Genomic DNA, 15,419 nt, shown 5'->3' with positions numbered 1-15,419 from the left:
AAGGCCAGGGAATGACCACCGCATATCCCCGGAGCAATATGGCCTTAGTTGCTAATGCTGCTAAAAACCAAATAACAAACAAACAAACAAACAACAAACCTCTTCAACTTCACTACAATAAAGCTCACACACTGGAAAAGCAATATAGCCAAACATATACATGGAAATACCATAAGAAATCAAATGAACAGGTTGTTAAAAATATGCAACAATATAAATAGCACAAAAGAAGCCATTCAAAAACTCACAAAAATGCTTATGATAAACAAAATACCCACCCATTACAGGAGGCATCATATAAAAACAGCCATACATGATTACCTAAGAACAAACCACCCTAATGTCAACCCACATACATTCATTGAAAATACCCTAGAAATGCCAAAACAATAAATTATTTTATCTCCAAAATTTTAAAACAGGTTTATTGCGCTCAAATGAAGCTCGTCGTCTGACTGCACTACAACCTGAATCCAAAAAATAACCCCCAGATTAAAATACTGACAAAACATCACTTAGTAAGAGGCTGTAAATATGTAAATAGCCATACTAGCACAGTCCGTGGTATGGCAAAAGAAAATGTAAAAAGAAAATGTAAATACATAGGTAAATACATTATGTGATATGTGTATAAAATCCAAAGTTAACATATTACATATAGAATTAACAACATAACAACCACCCAATCACCAAAGTTGCACCCAACCACTTAACCCCCCCACCCACAAGCATTAGCATAGGATAACAGGGCCCGAAGCTAATACACCATCACGCCATTGATTACAGTAAGTGCGACTACGCGGCAAAACTTTGCTACATATAAAACATTTAGAAGGTGGGCAGTTCCCCCTTTCTAAACTACAACCTCTACTGGACTAGTAACGGTAAGTAAGAACCTTCACATATTCGGATACATACCCTTAGGGCTTTGTGTCCACTATCCCAGTTTGCTGCATAGAACGCTAACAAAATTTAAATATAATTAATATAACCATTCTTAAACTAAAGATTAGCCAAAATTTAAATATAATTAATATAACCATGCTTAAACTAAAGATTAGAACTGGTATAGTGACAACAGAAACGGGTATGTATGAGACATTACAGCAAATGGGCCATCGATCTGCTCAAAGCCTCCAAAGAAGTAGGGGATGACCACGTGATGGAATGTATTAAATTAAATTGCATAATAATAAAATTGTATTGTAATTTAGAATAAGAATAGTTATAAATATAATCATTAATTTTGATTAGATGGTAGCTGCAGGTAATGAAAAATCATCAGCCAATTGTAATGAAATTTTCCTTACCATTAGGTTAAAAGCAATAAAAATAAAATATAATATGTTTATAGGCCCTACAGAATTAAGATAGCCTTTATGAACTAACCTGATCACCTGAACTGTAAACACCCTAATACCTATAGGCAAACACCATTTACCTAAAACATTCCACAAGTAATTGTACAATTAGATAATTATAATTACAGGCACGTATTACGTCCAATTGGCTTATATACAATGGCATTAACGATGCACTAATGATCACTTAAAAGAAAGAAGTTAAAATCTAACTAGATTAGCATTAAATATAAGTAACACTATGAAAAAAATAAAAATAAAATAAAAAAAAAAAAAAAAAATAAAAAAAAAAAAAAAAATATATATATATATATATATATATATAATGTGATGTAAAAGTTAGGCAAAAGTAATAAAAATAAATAAATATGAATATGAAGCTATCATTAGAGGCAGCAAATGCACATCCTCCACATGAAGCCTAATTATATCTGATAATTAAAATAAATATGATATTTAAAATAAAAAAAACATCAACCAGTAGCATTAGCATTAGTAGAGGCATATGATGCAAGAAAGCAAGCTTATTCAGCATCAGCCAAAAAAAAAAAAAAAAACCCTCTCCCATTTCACCCCTCCGTTCGTTCGAAATACCTGTCCAGTTGAGCTTTAAATTTGTTTAGGCTATCAACTTCAACAACAAGTGATGGAAGTCGGTTCCACCAACCAACCACCCACTGGCCAAAGGCAAATTTCCGCACATCTATCCGACATCCGTCCTTCCTCAATTTGAATTTATGCCCTCTGAGGCGATTATTCTGAGAAAGATGAAGAATCCCATTGGCATTGAGCATGCTCAAACCATTCAAAGCCTTATACACCTCTATCAGATCACCTCGCCGGTGCCTAGTCTCCAGACTCTGTAATTTGCAAAACTTAAGCCTTTCTTCGTAAGAGCAACCCTTTGTTCCATTTACTAATCTTGTTGCCCTTCTCTGTACCAGTTCCAGCAGCTCTACATCCTTCTTGAAATGAGGCCTCCAGACCTGTATACAGTACTCAAGATGTGGCCTAACCATTGCCTTATACAAGGGAATAATCACCTCCTTATCCCTGCTAGAAAAATTCCTGTATATCATTGACAAGACACCATGAGCTACTCTTGCAGCTCGTCTGCACTGCTCAGAGAACTTCATATCTGCCTGCACAATTACCCCCAGGTCCTTTTCATTCTCCACCACTGTCAGTGTAGTACCGCAGAGTTGATACATTGCTCTGGGGTTACTGTTACCCATATGTAGTACTTTACATTTGTCAATGTTAAACTTCATTTGCCACCTTTCAGCCCATCTGTTCAACCTTTCCAGATCCTGTTGCAGCAGCATAGCGTCAGTAGTGTCCTTAACGACCCTGCCAACCTTTGTATCATCTGCAAACTTAGACATTAAACTTGATATCCCATCATCAATATCATTCATAAACACCGAAAACAACAATGGACCCAACACTGAACCTTGAGGAACTCCACTAATAACATTAGTCCACGTTGAGCAGTGTCCATTGATTACCACTCTCTGTCTTCTGCCACTCAACCATCCCCTTATCCATAGCAGCAATTTGCCTCCAATGCCACACTGCTCCAATTTGTGCAGCAGTCTTCCATGTGCAACAGTATCAAAAGCCTTTCTAAGATCCAAATATATAATATCAAAGTTATTCCCTGCATCCAGTTCTTTTGTGACTACATCATAGTATCCAATCAAATTGGTCAGGCAAGACCTGCCCTTAACAAAACCATGCTGCGTCTGAGCTATAACTGAATTCTTGTCTAGATGATCCTGCAGTGCTTCTTTAACCAGTGCCTCCATTAATTTACCTGGAACAGAAGTTAAACTAACAGGTCTATAATTACTTGTGTCAGCCTTTGATCCTCCTTTGTGAATTGGGGTTACATTTGCACATCTCCAGTCTATGGGTACCTCCCCTGAGTCCAAAGAAGCTCTCATAATTATGGCTAGGGGTTTGCATACTTCCTTTGCTGCCTCCTTTAATATAACTGGATAGATCCCATCCACCCCAGGTGCCTTTTTTATGTTTATCCTCAACAATCTCTCCTCCACTTTCCTCTCAGTTATTACAAAATCATCCAGCTCACTGCCAATGTTTACTTTACCTACATCATTCTCCTTCCTGAATAACTCCTCATGCGTGAATGTAGATGCAAAATACTCGTTTAGATTGTTAGCCACCTGAGCAGGATCCTCAACTGTTGAACCATCAATATCCAGTGGACCAATCTGATTCATCCCTTTCCTTCTCGAGTTCAAGTATGTAAAGAACTCCTTTCTGTTTTTCTTTGCATCCTTTGCCAAGGATTTTTCATAGTCTGCCTTTGCCTGCCTAATCTCCTTTGTGACTTGGTTACAGACCAACTTATATCTATCATAGGCTTCCATGTCACCCATTAATTTGTATGTATCCCATGCATTTTTCTTCTCAGCCACATGTCTCATTAGTCCATCTGACAACCATTTAGGCCTAAACCTTGAACAATATTTCTTAGTTGGTATGTAAAGCCTGGTAGCCACCAAGATTAGTTCCTTGAATGCTTCCCATTTTGAGTTTGCTGTTGGTAACATCATCAGTTGGTCCCACTGTATAGAATTTAAATACTGTCTCAGACCATCATAGTCGCCTTTACGAAAACAAAAACCCTTCCCTTTACCTCTGATGGTAGTTACCTCCTTGAGTAAATCCCACTTCAACACACTGTGATCACTGCCACCTAGTGGTTCATTTATCTGCAGGTTCTTAATGCATGAAGAATCACTACTGATAATCAGATCAAGAGTATTGCTCCCTCTTGTTGCCTCACGAACATGCTGATGTAGAAAACAATCATCCAATAAATCCACAAAAGCCTTGCTAGTGTGCGAGTGACCAACCCACAAATTCCAGTCAATATCTGGGAAATTAAAATCCCCCATTATAAGACTCTCTGATTTACTGGCCCACTCTATTTCCCTGTACAATATATTATTATACTCATCAGAGTCATTAGGCCTATAGCACACTCCTACTCTCAATTTTGATTTCCCTATGCTTATGTCACACCAAACTGACTCGACACTGCCCTGTCCATCGATGTCAACTGGCTTCACTTCCTTTGACTTTATGTGTTTCTTAATTAATAGCATAACCCCTCCTCCCCTCCTGTCCTGTCTATCCTTTCTATATACATTGTATTCCCCAAATTCCAGTTCCGCATTACTTATATCTGTGTGACACCACGTCTCTGATATCCCAACAATATCTGCCTTTGATGTTTTGAGCAATACCTCAAATTCATCAAATTTATTTACCAAACTCCTAGCATTGGTGTACACGCAGGTATACATGCACCTGTTTCTATTCTTAGCTACCCTAACACAACCCATGTGTTTACTTGTAACGCAATGACTACCAGCAGTCTCTGAAATATCCTGCATCTTGTTTTTCAGACTTCTGCTCATTTGAATAGAAGCAGTGCAAGAATCACTTCCACCTCTGCCAGTGGCTACTGTTAATCTATTAGTCCTTGTATCCCCCCCAACTAGCAGTTTTCCGACCCACCTAACACTGCCTCGACAGCATCAGCAAAAATTCTTGCACCCTTTCTATTTAAGTGTATCCCATCCCTGTAGAAGCAATCTCTCCTGTTAACAAATACAGTCCAGGCTGAAAAAAATTCTACCCCTTGAGCCTTGCACAATCCCTCCAGGGCCGAATTGATCGACAAGGCTCTCATCATATACTCCCTCCTATCGTGTCTGGGCAGAATTGCAGACACTTTCAAGTTCAACCCTAATTCACGGCTTTTTTTCAACAGTGACCTGTACTTGCTAAGTAATTCCGCCGGTCTCCTACTCTTAATATCATTAGTGCCAACGTGTACAACTATATCACCTTTTGTGCCCTTAAAAGATGATATCCGCTCTACAACATCATCAACCTTTGCCCCTGGCAGACATACCCTGGTCCTATTCCACCTATCCTTTTTACAAAGCATGTTCCCCATTTCCCTGACAATAGAGTCACCAACAACTACTAGTTCCTGTGGGACCAGCACATTCTGCCTAGGGGGCTGCCCCTGTGTTGCCTGATGACCAAGTGCAAGCTCTGGCGTTGATGTGGGCAGCTGAGAGCTTGATGGGCCCCTCAATTTATTTCCTTCGAGGGCATCCACCCTGTCCTTCAAGGTCTCATAAAGGCCCATAACAACGCTGAGTTGTCGCCTGATTTCCTTACACTCCTTACATCGTGCACACACACAAAGACATCCCCCTTGGCAGTATCATGTCCCGTACCCGACTGCTCCGCAAACATCAAGCAAACAGTGCATTTTAATAGACTGTGATTCAGAGGGCAACTGCCCCCCTCAGTTCTCCCCTGAACCACAGCACTCCCATTAGCTTGAGCCTTTTGCTTTGCTGCTCTGGTCAGAGTCATGATTCCAATTTAATTCAATAAAATTTAAAACAAAAATTAAATCCTTAAGTTATATCCCAAAACAGTTATGTTTTATATATATATATATATATATTTTTTTTTTTTTTCGGTATCTAGTGTTCCCTTTATACAACTTCCGTATCACGTGTACCACTATAGTTATGTATTAATTATTTGTTACGATTAAGTCGTTATATATATTTATAGAGTTAAAAATACAATTTAATTGACAATAAAGTTTATCAAGATTAATAGATTTACTGATTAATTGACAATATTATATTATGCAGTATACTACACTAAGCTTATGCTATCGTGTAAAAATGGCGGGAATTCACGAACGGTATTTCTACGGACTCGTAAGTATTGATTAGCTTCGAAATCTCGCTATCTCAATTTAGAATAAACTAAGGATCCTGACTAGGTCTATAATCTACTTATAGAAGATAATTTGATATAACAATTGGTTAAAAAATCGACTAAATTTGGTTAAAAGACCTCTCAATCAATTTGTGACACGTGGATTTGATACCGTTACCGATACTAAGTAATATCTACAAAATCTCTGTCTAAGTTAAACTTTAAACTAAGTATCGTAACTAGGAATATAAAGCTACTCTAGAAAATAAGTTAATATGACAATTTAAACTAATAAAGCAGAAAATAAATCAGGAAAAACTTCTCTGTTTGAAGAGCTTTAAGGAGCAATGTCTGCACAGGCTAACCTCGCACCCAGACGACTGGCTAACCCAGTAGTACGGCAACAAAGTAGTACGGCTTCTCCATTTTTTGCCATACTACTGGTTGATGTTTTTTTATTTTAAATATCATATTTATTTTAATTATCAGATATATATATATATATATACATACATACATACATATACATACACAGGGTGTCCACAAAAAATGTATACACACTGTATCAGCCCATAACTCAGTAACCTTTTTTCTTTTTCAGTTGCAAGTTGGTGGTAGGTAATAATGGAGAAGATCAGACTTACATTTGAACAGCGGAAATTTGTGCTGAAGTGGTATTGGAAGTTGGAATATATCAACGAAGTCCAGAGAGAGTTTAGGAGTGAATACCACACTGAACCACCAACACGTCTCACAATTTTGCATATTCGTGTTAAGTTTGAAACAGATGGCACTGTGCAAAATGTAAACAGGCAACGATCAGGAAGATCTCACACATCCACGAGCCTCATGAAATCACAAGAAGTGCTGGAACTTTTCCAACAAACACCAAGGAAATCTTTCAGACAAGCTGCTTGTGAAACAGCAATCCCCAAAATCAGTGTGCATACCATTTTAAAGTGTGAAAAATGGAACAGGTACATTCCAAGATTAGTGAACCCTGATCACAGGGTTCATTTTCCGAGTGGTTTTTAAGAAAATCTGCAGAGGATGCTCTGTTTGCTAATAAGATCGTTTGGAGTGATGAGGCAACATTCAAGTTGAATGGTACAATTAATCGCCACAGTTGTTGTACTGGGCAACCGAGAATCCACACGTCACTGAGAAACAACATTTGAATTTCCTGGGCATTACAGTGTGGTGGCACCTCCGTAGCCAGGTGGGAAAGAGCAGCAGTACATAGCACGCGCTTCTTGATCAGACCGGGGTTCGAGCCCGTCACCACCAAATATGGAGGATGCAGAAAGGTCAGGGAATGACCACCGCATATCCCAGAGCAATATGGCCTTAGTTGCTAATGCTCCTAAAAACCAAATAACAAACAAACAAACATACAGTGTGGTGTGGATTATCATCCTTGGGTTTGATTGGACCATTCTTTTTTGATGCTACTATTACTGGTGCTATTTACCTTGCTTCCTCACCTTGATGTTTACCTTCCTCACCTTGCTTCAGGAATCAATTGTTCCACATTTGTGGGCTATTTAAGGATGATAATGAATTTTATTTTCAATACGATGGGGCACTCCCCATTTTCATCGCAATGTTAGTTCTTATCTTGATGAAACTTTCCCAAACAGATGGATTGGATGAAGAGGCAGTGTTGAGTTCCCTCCATGTTCTCCAGATCACCTTGGGAGTTTTATTTATGGGGATACCTCAAAGATAAAGTTTATGCCACAAAACCAGCAACAATCACTGAATTACGGCAAGCTATTGAATCAGAATCAGAATGAAGCAGAATGATATTGCAACAATATCAAGAGATATCTTAAGTGATGTACGTAATTCAGTTTCTCGACAATGTCAACAATGCCTGGATGAGAATGGAGAACAATTTGAACACTTGCTTTAATGCATATTTTTTTCTCATTTTTCTTCATTATAAGATTATAAAATTGAATTTATGAAAATAAACATAGAAGTTATTAACAATAAAAGTATGTATACATTTTTTCTGGAGACCCTGTATATATATATGTGCAGCTAACCTGTGGATTTATTTATTTTACTGTGAGTATTATCCACAAACATAATTATATCGGTTGACTTAAGTATTCAAAAGGTCATCCAGTTGATATGAGTGGCCAGTGCAATGTTGAGTCAGAAACGAGTGTTTGAAAAAAACACAGATTTGACTTAAATTCATAAAAAAATAACATTGTAGAAAATAAATATTTCTAGTAAATTTTACAAAAAAATTGTAAAAGTCAGCAAGTACGGAAAATTTTTGTTTCAAAAGGAGTATTTGCTTCATATACCTGCCATTATAATATACTGTACTTCACTACTGTGCTTATTTTCTTTCCTCCATAACAGCATAATGCTCTTGTCTGGAGAGGTCTGGTGGGTTTAATACTGTTCGAGAATGGGAAGGTCTTAAAAGCCTCTTCAATTGGAGCTTTAGTTAGCTGATCTCAGACTGGCAGGGTAGGATCTTCTCTGTGAACCCCGAGGGCCTTTTAAGGAACATGGGGGTTTCACAACTCAACTGACTCTTAAGAGTTTCCAGATTATACGATTACATACTGTTTTTTAATATATTAGGATTTCACAAAAAAACTGGGTTTACAAAAGAGTCCATGGCCCAAAACAATTATTGAAGAGCACTGCTCTAGTACAGTGGTGTCCAATCTTTTCCCATACAGGGGCCATATCCAAAGTTAAATTTGTTTTGCAGGCTCACTGAGTGATTCGAGAAAAAATTGTTACATTTTCCATATCTGGTTACATGTTAAAGAAAGTTTCTATTTTCATGTTACTGTTTTTTATTTTCAGGCTATATATAAAAAATGCAAATTCCCAACAATTTACGTGCAACAAATCTATGTCAGCATTTATTTTTTAGATTTTTTTAAAAATTAATAAAAATATGACTTACTTTTTTTTTAAATACTTTACTTTTGTTTTTTTTTTTTTTTTAAAATACTTTACTTTTTCTTTTAAATTGTCTCTTGAGAAAATTTACAACCTGAAAAGGATCACTGCTTTTCAATATTATATAATGATACACCTGAAATTGAAATTATTTGAAAATTTTATTAAGTACAATACACAATAACATTTACTGAACAAAACTTAACATTTAATGAGATCACTGAGGCCGGATATTTTTTGATAATTGTTCATAATTTGGTTGAAAATTTGTGACACCAATTCTCAATACGGAATGGAGATGCTCATCTGTTATTCTGTTTCTTTTTAAATAGTTATTTGTTTTCATGCTTGAAAAAACTTGCTCACAAAAATACGTTGATCAGAACGAAATAGCCATTTTCATTGTATTTTATTTTATTAGAGGAAAATCTTCAGATGGCAGAGCCTTGTACAATTCAAGTAGTTTATTTTCGCAGTCAATATACTGTACTTATTTTTGAACCATGCTTTGGCTTGAAGATCAATAATTTCAAGTTGCAAGCTGGGATTATATTTTTCAGCCATAGAAATAAATGGGTTCTCAAACAAGCTTATGTCTTTTTCATGGGATCTTATATCAGCAAATCGACTTTCAGATTCATCAAAAAGTAACTGTAATAACGAGAGGCAACGATTCTTTGGAAATATGTTTCTCCTTTAACTCGGTACAACATTCAAAGTGAACTAAATTGTCTTGCTCAATTTGGTATTAAAATAATAACGACTTATTCTGAAATTAAAAAATAAATCAGACCAATTTTCCTTTCCCTTGTAATTTTAAATTAAGAGCATTTAAATGACTAGAAATTTCTATATGAATTGCAAGATCAAACAGCCACTTCATATTTGATAGTTGTTTTATTGGTTTCCCTTTTTCTGTCATAAAAATATCAATTTCATGGTGTAGTTTAAAAAATTAATGTAATACTTTGCTACGACTAAGTCTAAGTCATCCCACTGCACAATATAAAATTATTGTATTCAACTCTGTATCCATCTTTGTATTCAGCTTCAATTTCTGAAAGAAACTGTTGAAACAATTGGTGATTAACGCCATGTGATCTTATAAAATTTACAGTTGAAATAACCACATTCATAACATATTCAAGATCTAATATTTTCCCATAAAGAGTTTCTTGATACACGATGCAGTGAATTCCATTGGAGTTTCAGCTCTGATATCTTTCATTTTCTTGGTTATTCTACCCATAAGCCCAATGTTTTTACCAATCATAGTTTCTGCACTGCCAGTTGAGACTCCTACCAGGTTTTTAATATTTAATCCTAACTTTTCAATAGATTGGCAAAACATTTTCACCTGCAGTTGTTCCGTGCATAGTCTATAGATCAGCTAAATCTTCAACTGGTACAAAATTATCATTAATTCCACGAATGAGGATAAGGAGTTGGGCTGTGTCATTTACATCAGTACTGTCATCCAGTGGCATACTAAAATATTTAATTTATTTTGTTTTCCAAAAGTTGTTCGAAAATTTTTTTTCCAATATCTTCTGCTCTTCACATAATTGTTTGTCGAGACAAAGTAATGTCTTGTGTCATTGTTTGTTTCTCCGTACACATTTTTCCACAACTTTTAACAAATTCATCATCGCTGAATGGTTTTCTTCCAAAAGTAATCAAATGTGCAACTTGACAACTGGCACTTGCAGCAGATAAATTTCTTGACTCATACGTTTTCAGTGTGTTTTGTTGTTTTCTTAATTCGTTTTGTAACTCCAAACACTTTTCTCTTTGCAACACTCCTTTATGTTGATCATAAGATTTATGCTTGGAATCACAGTGTCATTTTAAATTACTGTATATTCTTTAAAAACTCACACAATCTCCTTACACACCAAACATACTGCTTTTTCGTGGTAAACAATGAAGAAATAGTCTTCAGTCCACCTTTGATTAAAAACACGACACTCCAAATCGACTTTCCTCTTTTGGAAATTTCTATGATTTTTTTAATTCAATACAAATTAATAACAATTCAATACAATGAACAAGTTATATCAAAATAGTAGAATTTCATAATATAAAAAGATTGATATGTACATAACTGTATTTAGCATACATATGACTGCACTGAACCACGTGCACACGTTTTATGCAGTCAAGTTCAATGCTTGCATGCCTATACACCCAGTGATGTGACTCTAAAATGCTGTTTTAGTTCATTTTCTGCGCAGTCCATATAAAAATTATTTGCGGGCCATTGGTTGGACACCACTGCTCTAGTATGTTACTATATTTGAAAATTCCATAATTTTTGCTTTTAAATAATCCATTATTCCATATCGCCAGTTGATTTCTGGGAATATGGAGTATACATATAGATACTGCATAAATATATGTACATTTTTTCCTAGCTCTGATGACAGGTTCAAGCTCTAATAAAAATGAAGCATCGGTATGTATCTTTTTCTACTTAATTACATACCACGTATTAAACATAGGTTAATCTTCTTCTTTTTTTTAATTGTAAGAGAAAAACTGTTCCACTTACAATGTCATATTTCTTATGTCATATAAAGATCATAACAAGCCATATCTAAGACTGGTTCCTTACCTGTTCTAACTTTGACAAATTGCTTTCTAAACCAGCTGCACAAGAATCATAGGCTGACTTCTTTTGTTCATATTCAAAAGTTATATCCTGGATATTAAAGTAATAAATTATCAAATAAAGCTCACAGTGAATCTACAGATACAAATATAAGTACAATTCTGTCAATTTTCTTATAAATGCAAATTATATGATAAAAAGCCACCTGAAAAAACAAGTAAAAGCTTAACAACAAAGGGTCAGTTTTCTCAGGTATAAATAAGGGCAGAGGTAATGAAAATTTTATTTAATTCTTCTAATGTATGAAAATAAAATGAAAATAGATGACGAGACTATAAAATTCATCATCCTTTGAAAAAGAAAAGTAAATTAAATCTTCTATTAACCCTTTTGCAAGTGGGTTTGTTTCTGAAGAGTATGCATATGAAGTGGAATGAACTTTTTCAAGGAATGTGGGAGTTTTTAAAAATGGAAAAATTATGTACAGGCATACCTCGGTTAACGTTACCTCTGATAACGAAGCCTCGATATAACGAAGTCGGCAATTTCAAGCCCCATTTAACATAAAAAAATATTCCAATTTAAGACCAACGCCCGACAATCATTCGATTGGTGACTGACGGCGACTCGTTACGTATTCCCGGGCTACGGGCGTGTCTGTTATAACAGTTTTGCACGTCAATCGCATAATTTAGTTGTTGTTTACATGATTGACGTTGTTTCAGTGTGGCGCATTGCAATAATCGACGTAGGTTCTTTGTAGCATTACATAACGTAGATTTTGTAAATTTTAATAGAAATATTTTTGTTTTAGTTAATTATAATGTCAGAATCAAAGAAAAGAAAAGCAATTTCTTTGGAAACTAAACTAAATATCGTACGACGTGTTGAAAGCGGCGAAAGAAAATCCGATGTGGCACATTCTTTAGGATTAGCGCAATCAACTTTAACAACCATACTAAGTCAATCAGAAAAAATAAAACAGTCTGCTCAGAATTGTACAGATGTTACAGCGGCAAAATTAACTCGCTTAAGGAATCCAATTTTAGAAAAAAATGGAGAAAATGTTAAGTTTGTGGATAGATGATATGTCACAACGTCATATGCCTTTAAGTCAAATGGTGATTCAAGAAAAAGCATTATTTTTGTTTAATCACCCGAAATCTAAACAAACTGAAGAAATTACGGAAACCTTTAGGGCTTCTCATGGTTGGTTCGAGAAATTTAAAAAAAAAAACGGGCCAGGATTCATAGTGTAAAATTAACAGGAAAAGCTGCAAATAGGTTTCCAGAAAAACTAAAGGAAATAATTGAACGTGAAAATTTTCCACCAAATTTGGTGTTCAATGTTGACGAAAGCGGTTTGTTCTGGAAACGGCTACCAACAAAAAGCTTCATTTCTATTGAAGAAAAATCAGCTGCTGGGTTCAAAGCAGCCAAAGACCGTTTAACGTTACCCTTTGGATCAAATGCCTCTGGCGATTATAAATTAAAATTGTTATTAGTTTACCATTCAGAAAATCCGAGGGCGTTAAAAGGTAACATAAAAATGAATTTACCTGTAATATGGAAAGCAAATAGAAAAGCGTGGGTTACCAAGGAGTTATTTACTGATTGGTTTGTTAACCACTTTTGTCCTGGAGTAAAAAGGTATTGTCAAAAAAAAAACAACTTTGAAGAAAAAGCTCTTTTGTTGTTAGACAATGCTCCAGGACATCCTACTGATCTTAACACGTTGGACACATGCATTCCTGTCAAAGTTGTGTTTCTTCCAGCAAACACAACTTTCCTGATTCAACCATTGGATCAGGGAGTAATAGCATCATTTAAAGCTTATTATCTGCGTCGAATTTTAAGCAATTTACCTGAACTAGAGGATAAAGAGGAAATGACAGTTAAAACTTTTTGGAAAAACTACACCATTAAAAACGCAATTGAAAACATTGATAGTTCTTGGAAAGAAGTCACTAAGAAATGCTTAAATGGAGTTTGGCGCAAAATATGGCCAGAAGTTGTACTAGAAGAAGAAAATAACATCCAAGAAATTAGAAATGAAGTTATCCAGATGGCTCAATCAATAGGTTTCGAAAATGTCGATGAAGAGGATGTTAGAAATTTATTGAATGCAGAAGATGATGGTTTTTCAGTGGAAGATTTAGAAAACCTTGTTAGCAACGAAGACAAAGATAATGAAGGCCAAGTTAAAGAAGTTCCTGCCGAAAAAGTGTTAACAACCAAAGATTTAAAAAAAGGTGCTTAAATGACATTGAAAACGTTTTAAATTTTTTTAGTGAAAATGATCCTGATTTAGGAAGAAGTGTTATAGTTAAGCGATCAGTGTTAAATGCAATAACTCCGTATAGGCAATTGTTAAATGAAAGAGAAAAAAAGCATAAACAATCAACTTTAACCTCATATTTTAAAATGTGATTTCACTTTGTATGTAAGTTGACTGTTTATTTAATAAAACTTTTCTTTGTTCGAAAAAAAGCTTTTCATTTTCTTTAAGTAGGAACGTATCCCTATTCTGGCCATAGTATTTTTACCTCTGAAAACGAAGTTTCGCTTAACGAAGTAATTTCGTGGAACGCATCCTATTCGTTAATCGAGGTATGCCTGTATATAACTAAGTGGTAAATATTTTAAAATATTTTTTATTCCTGTGTTCAATTTGCAGCTGAACATTAGACTGGGGATTATTGTCAAAAATAAAATCAAAATCAAAACTTTGTTTAAAAAATTTAAAAAATCATAAAAAAATTATTAAATCATAAAAATATAAACTCATTACTTATTTTTTTCTTTGGAGTAATATCCTATACATTTATATATGTATTATTTAATTCAGATTCATTAATTATAGTTCAGTTTCCGAGAATTTCTACAATTTCAGCTGGTCTAAGCCAACATCATTTGTTTAAGGGTCCGCCTATGTTTTTGATAATTGCAAAAATATTGATTTTCGAAAGTATTGTAAAAATAAAAATGGCTAAGTTATTTGTAAACACAGTTGACAGATAGCAGGATATCTCTGTAGAGTTTCAAGGGAATCTGTATATATATATATATATATATATATATTTCCAAGTATAACAAAGCAAATATTAAATGTTATAATAAATATAAATATTATAATAAATATTAAGTAGTAACATAACCAATTAATGCCATCTAGGACGATTAAACATTACATCGGTCTGTATGAATATGAGTTAAGTTAATAATGGTTAGAGTTTTTTTAAAAGTAAAATATGATATACTAGCTTATCAGGTAAACCATAAACCATGGCGGGTACCCAACGTGACCTGGAAAAAATCAATCTATGCCATGACATAAGCAATAAATATATATAAAAATACCATTAAAATGTTAGCTATGGCAATAAGATACATTGCAAGGGACTTTTTCGAGGGCTAACCCTTACAATGTATCAACCATAATTAACGAGCTATCCGTTTCTGTAGTCATCGTCCAGCATAACTATGTCCTAATATACGTAGAATAGTATTAAGTTAGAGCCAAAAGTATAAATATTGTAGTAGTTAGAGCCAAAAGTATAAAATTTTGTAGTAAGTTAGACCCAAATAGTAGTAATAAAATTTGTTAATTAATCCCAAAATTTATCAGTTAACTGGCAAGATGACTGTTAGCCCGACGGATAGCCAAAATATTAAATTAAATTAAAATTATAGAAAGAGCTATAATTATTGTTAGGCATATG

The 15,419-nt window shown here is 34.8% G+C and overlaps 1 protein-coding gene across 1 annotated transcript in view; it reads right to left on the bottom strand.

Annotated features, from left to right (window-relative positions):
* LOC150084233 (intraflagellar transport protein 81 homolog) overlaps positions 1–15,419 on the bottom strand; it is a 224,292-nt gene that overhangs the window by 30,771 nt on the left and 178,102 nt on the right. Inside the window, exon 13 of the mRNA XM_090375125.1 lies at positions 11,701–11,787. Within this exon, the coding sequence (XP_090231251.1) occupies positions 11,701–11,787 (87 nt within the window). The remainder of the gene's footprint in view (positions 1–11,700; positions 11,788–15,419) is intronic.

The sequence above is a fragment of the Mastigoproctus giganteus genome, chromosome 6 (genome assembly GCF_048544385.1).
Source record: "Mastigoproctus giganteus isolate SK-2022 chromosome 6, ASM4854438v1, whole genome shotgun sequence".
In the NCBI taxonomy this organism is placed as follows: domain Eukaryota; kingdom Metazoa; phylum Arthropoda; class Arachnida; order Uropygi; family Thelyphonidae; genus Mastigoproctus; species Mastigoproctus giganteus.
This window is presented reverse-complemented; position numbering and strand designations above follow the sequence as displayed.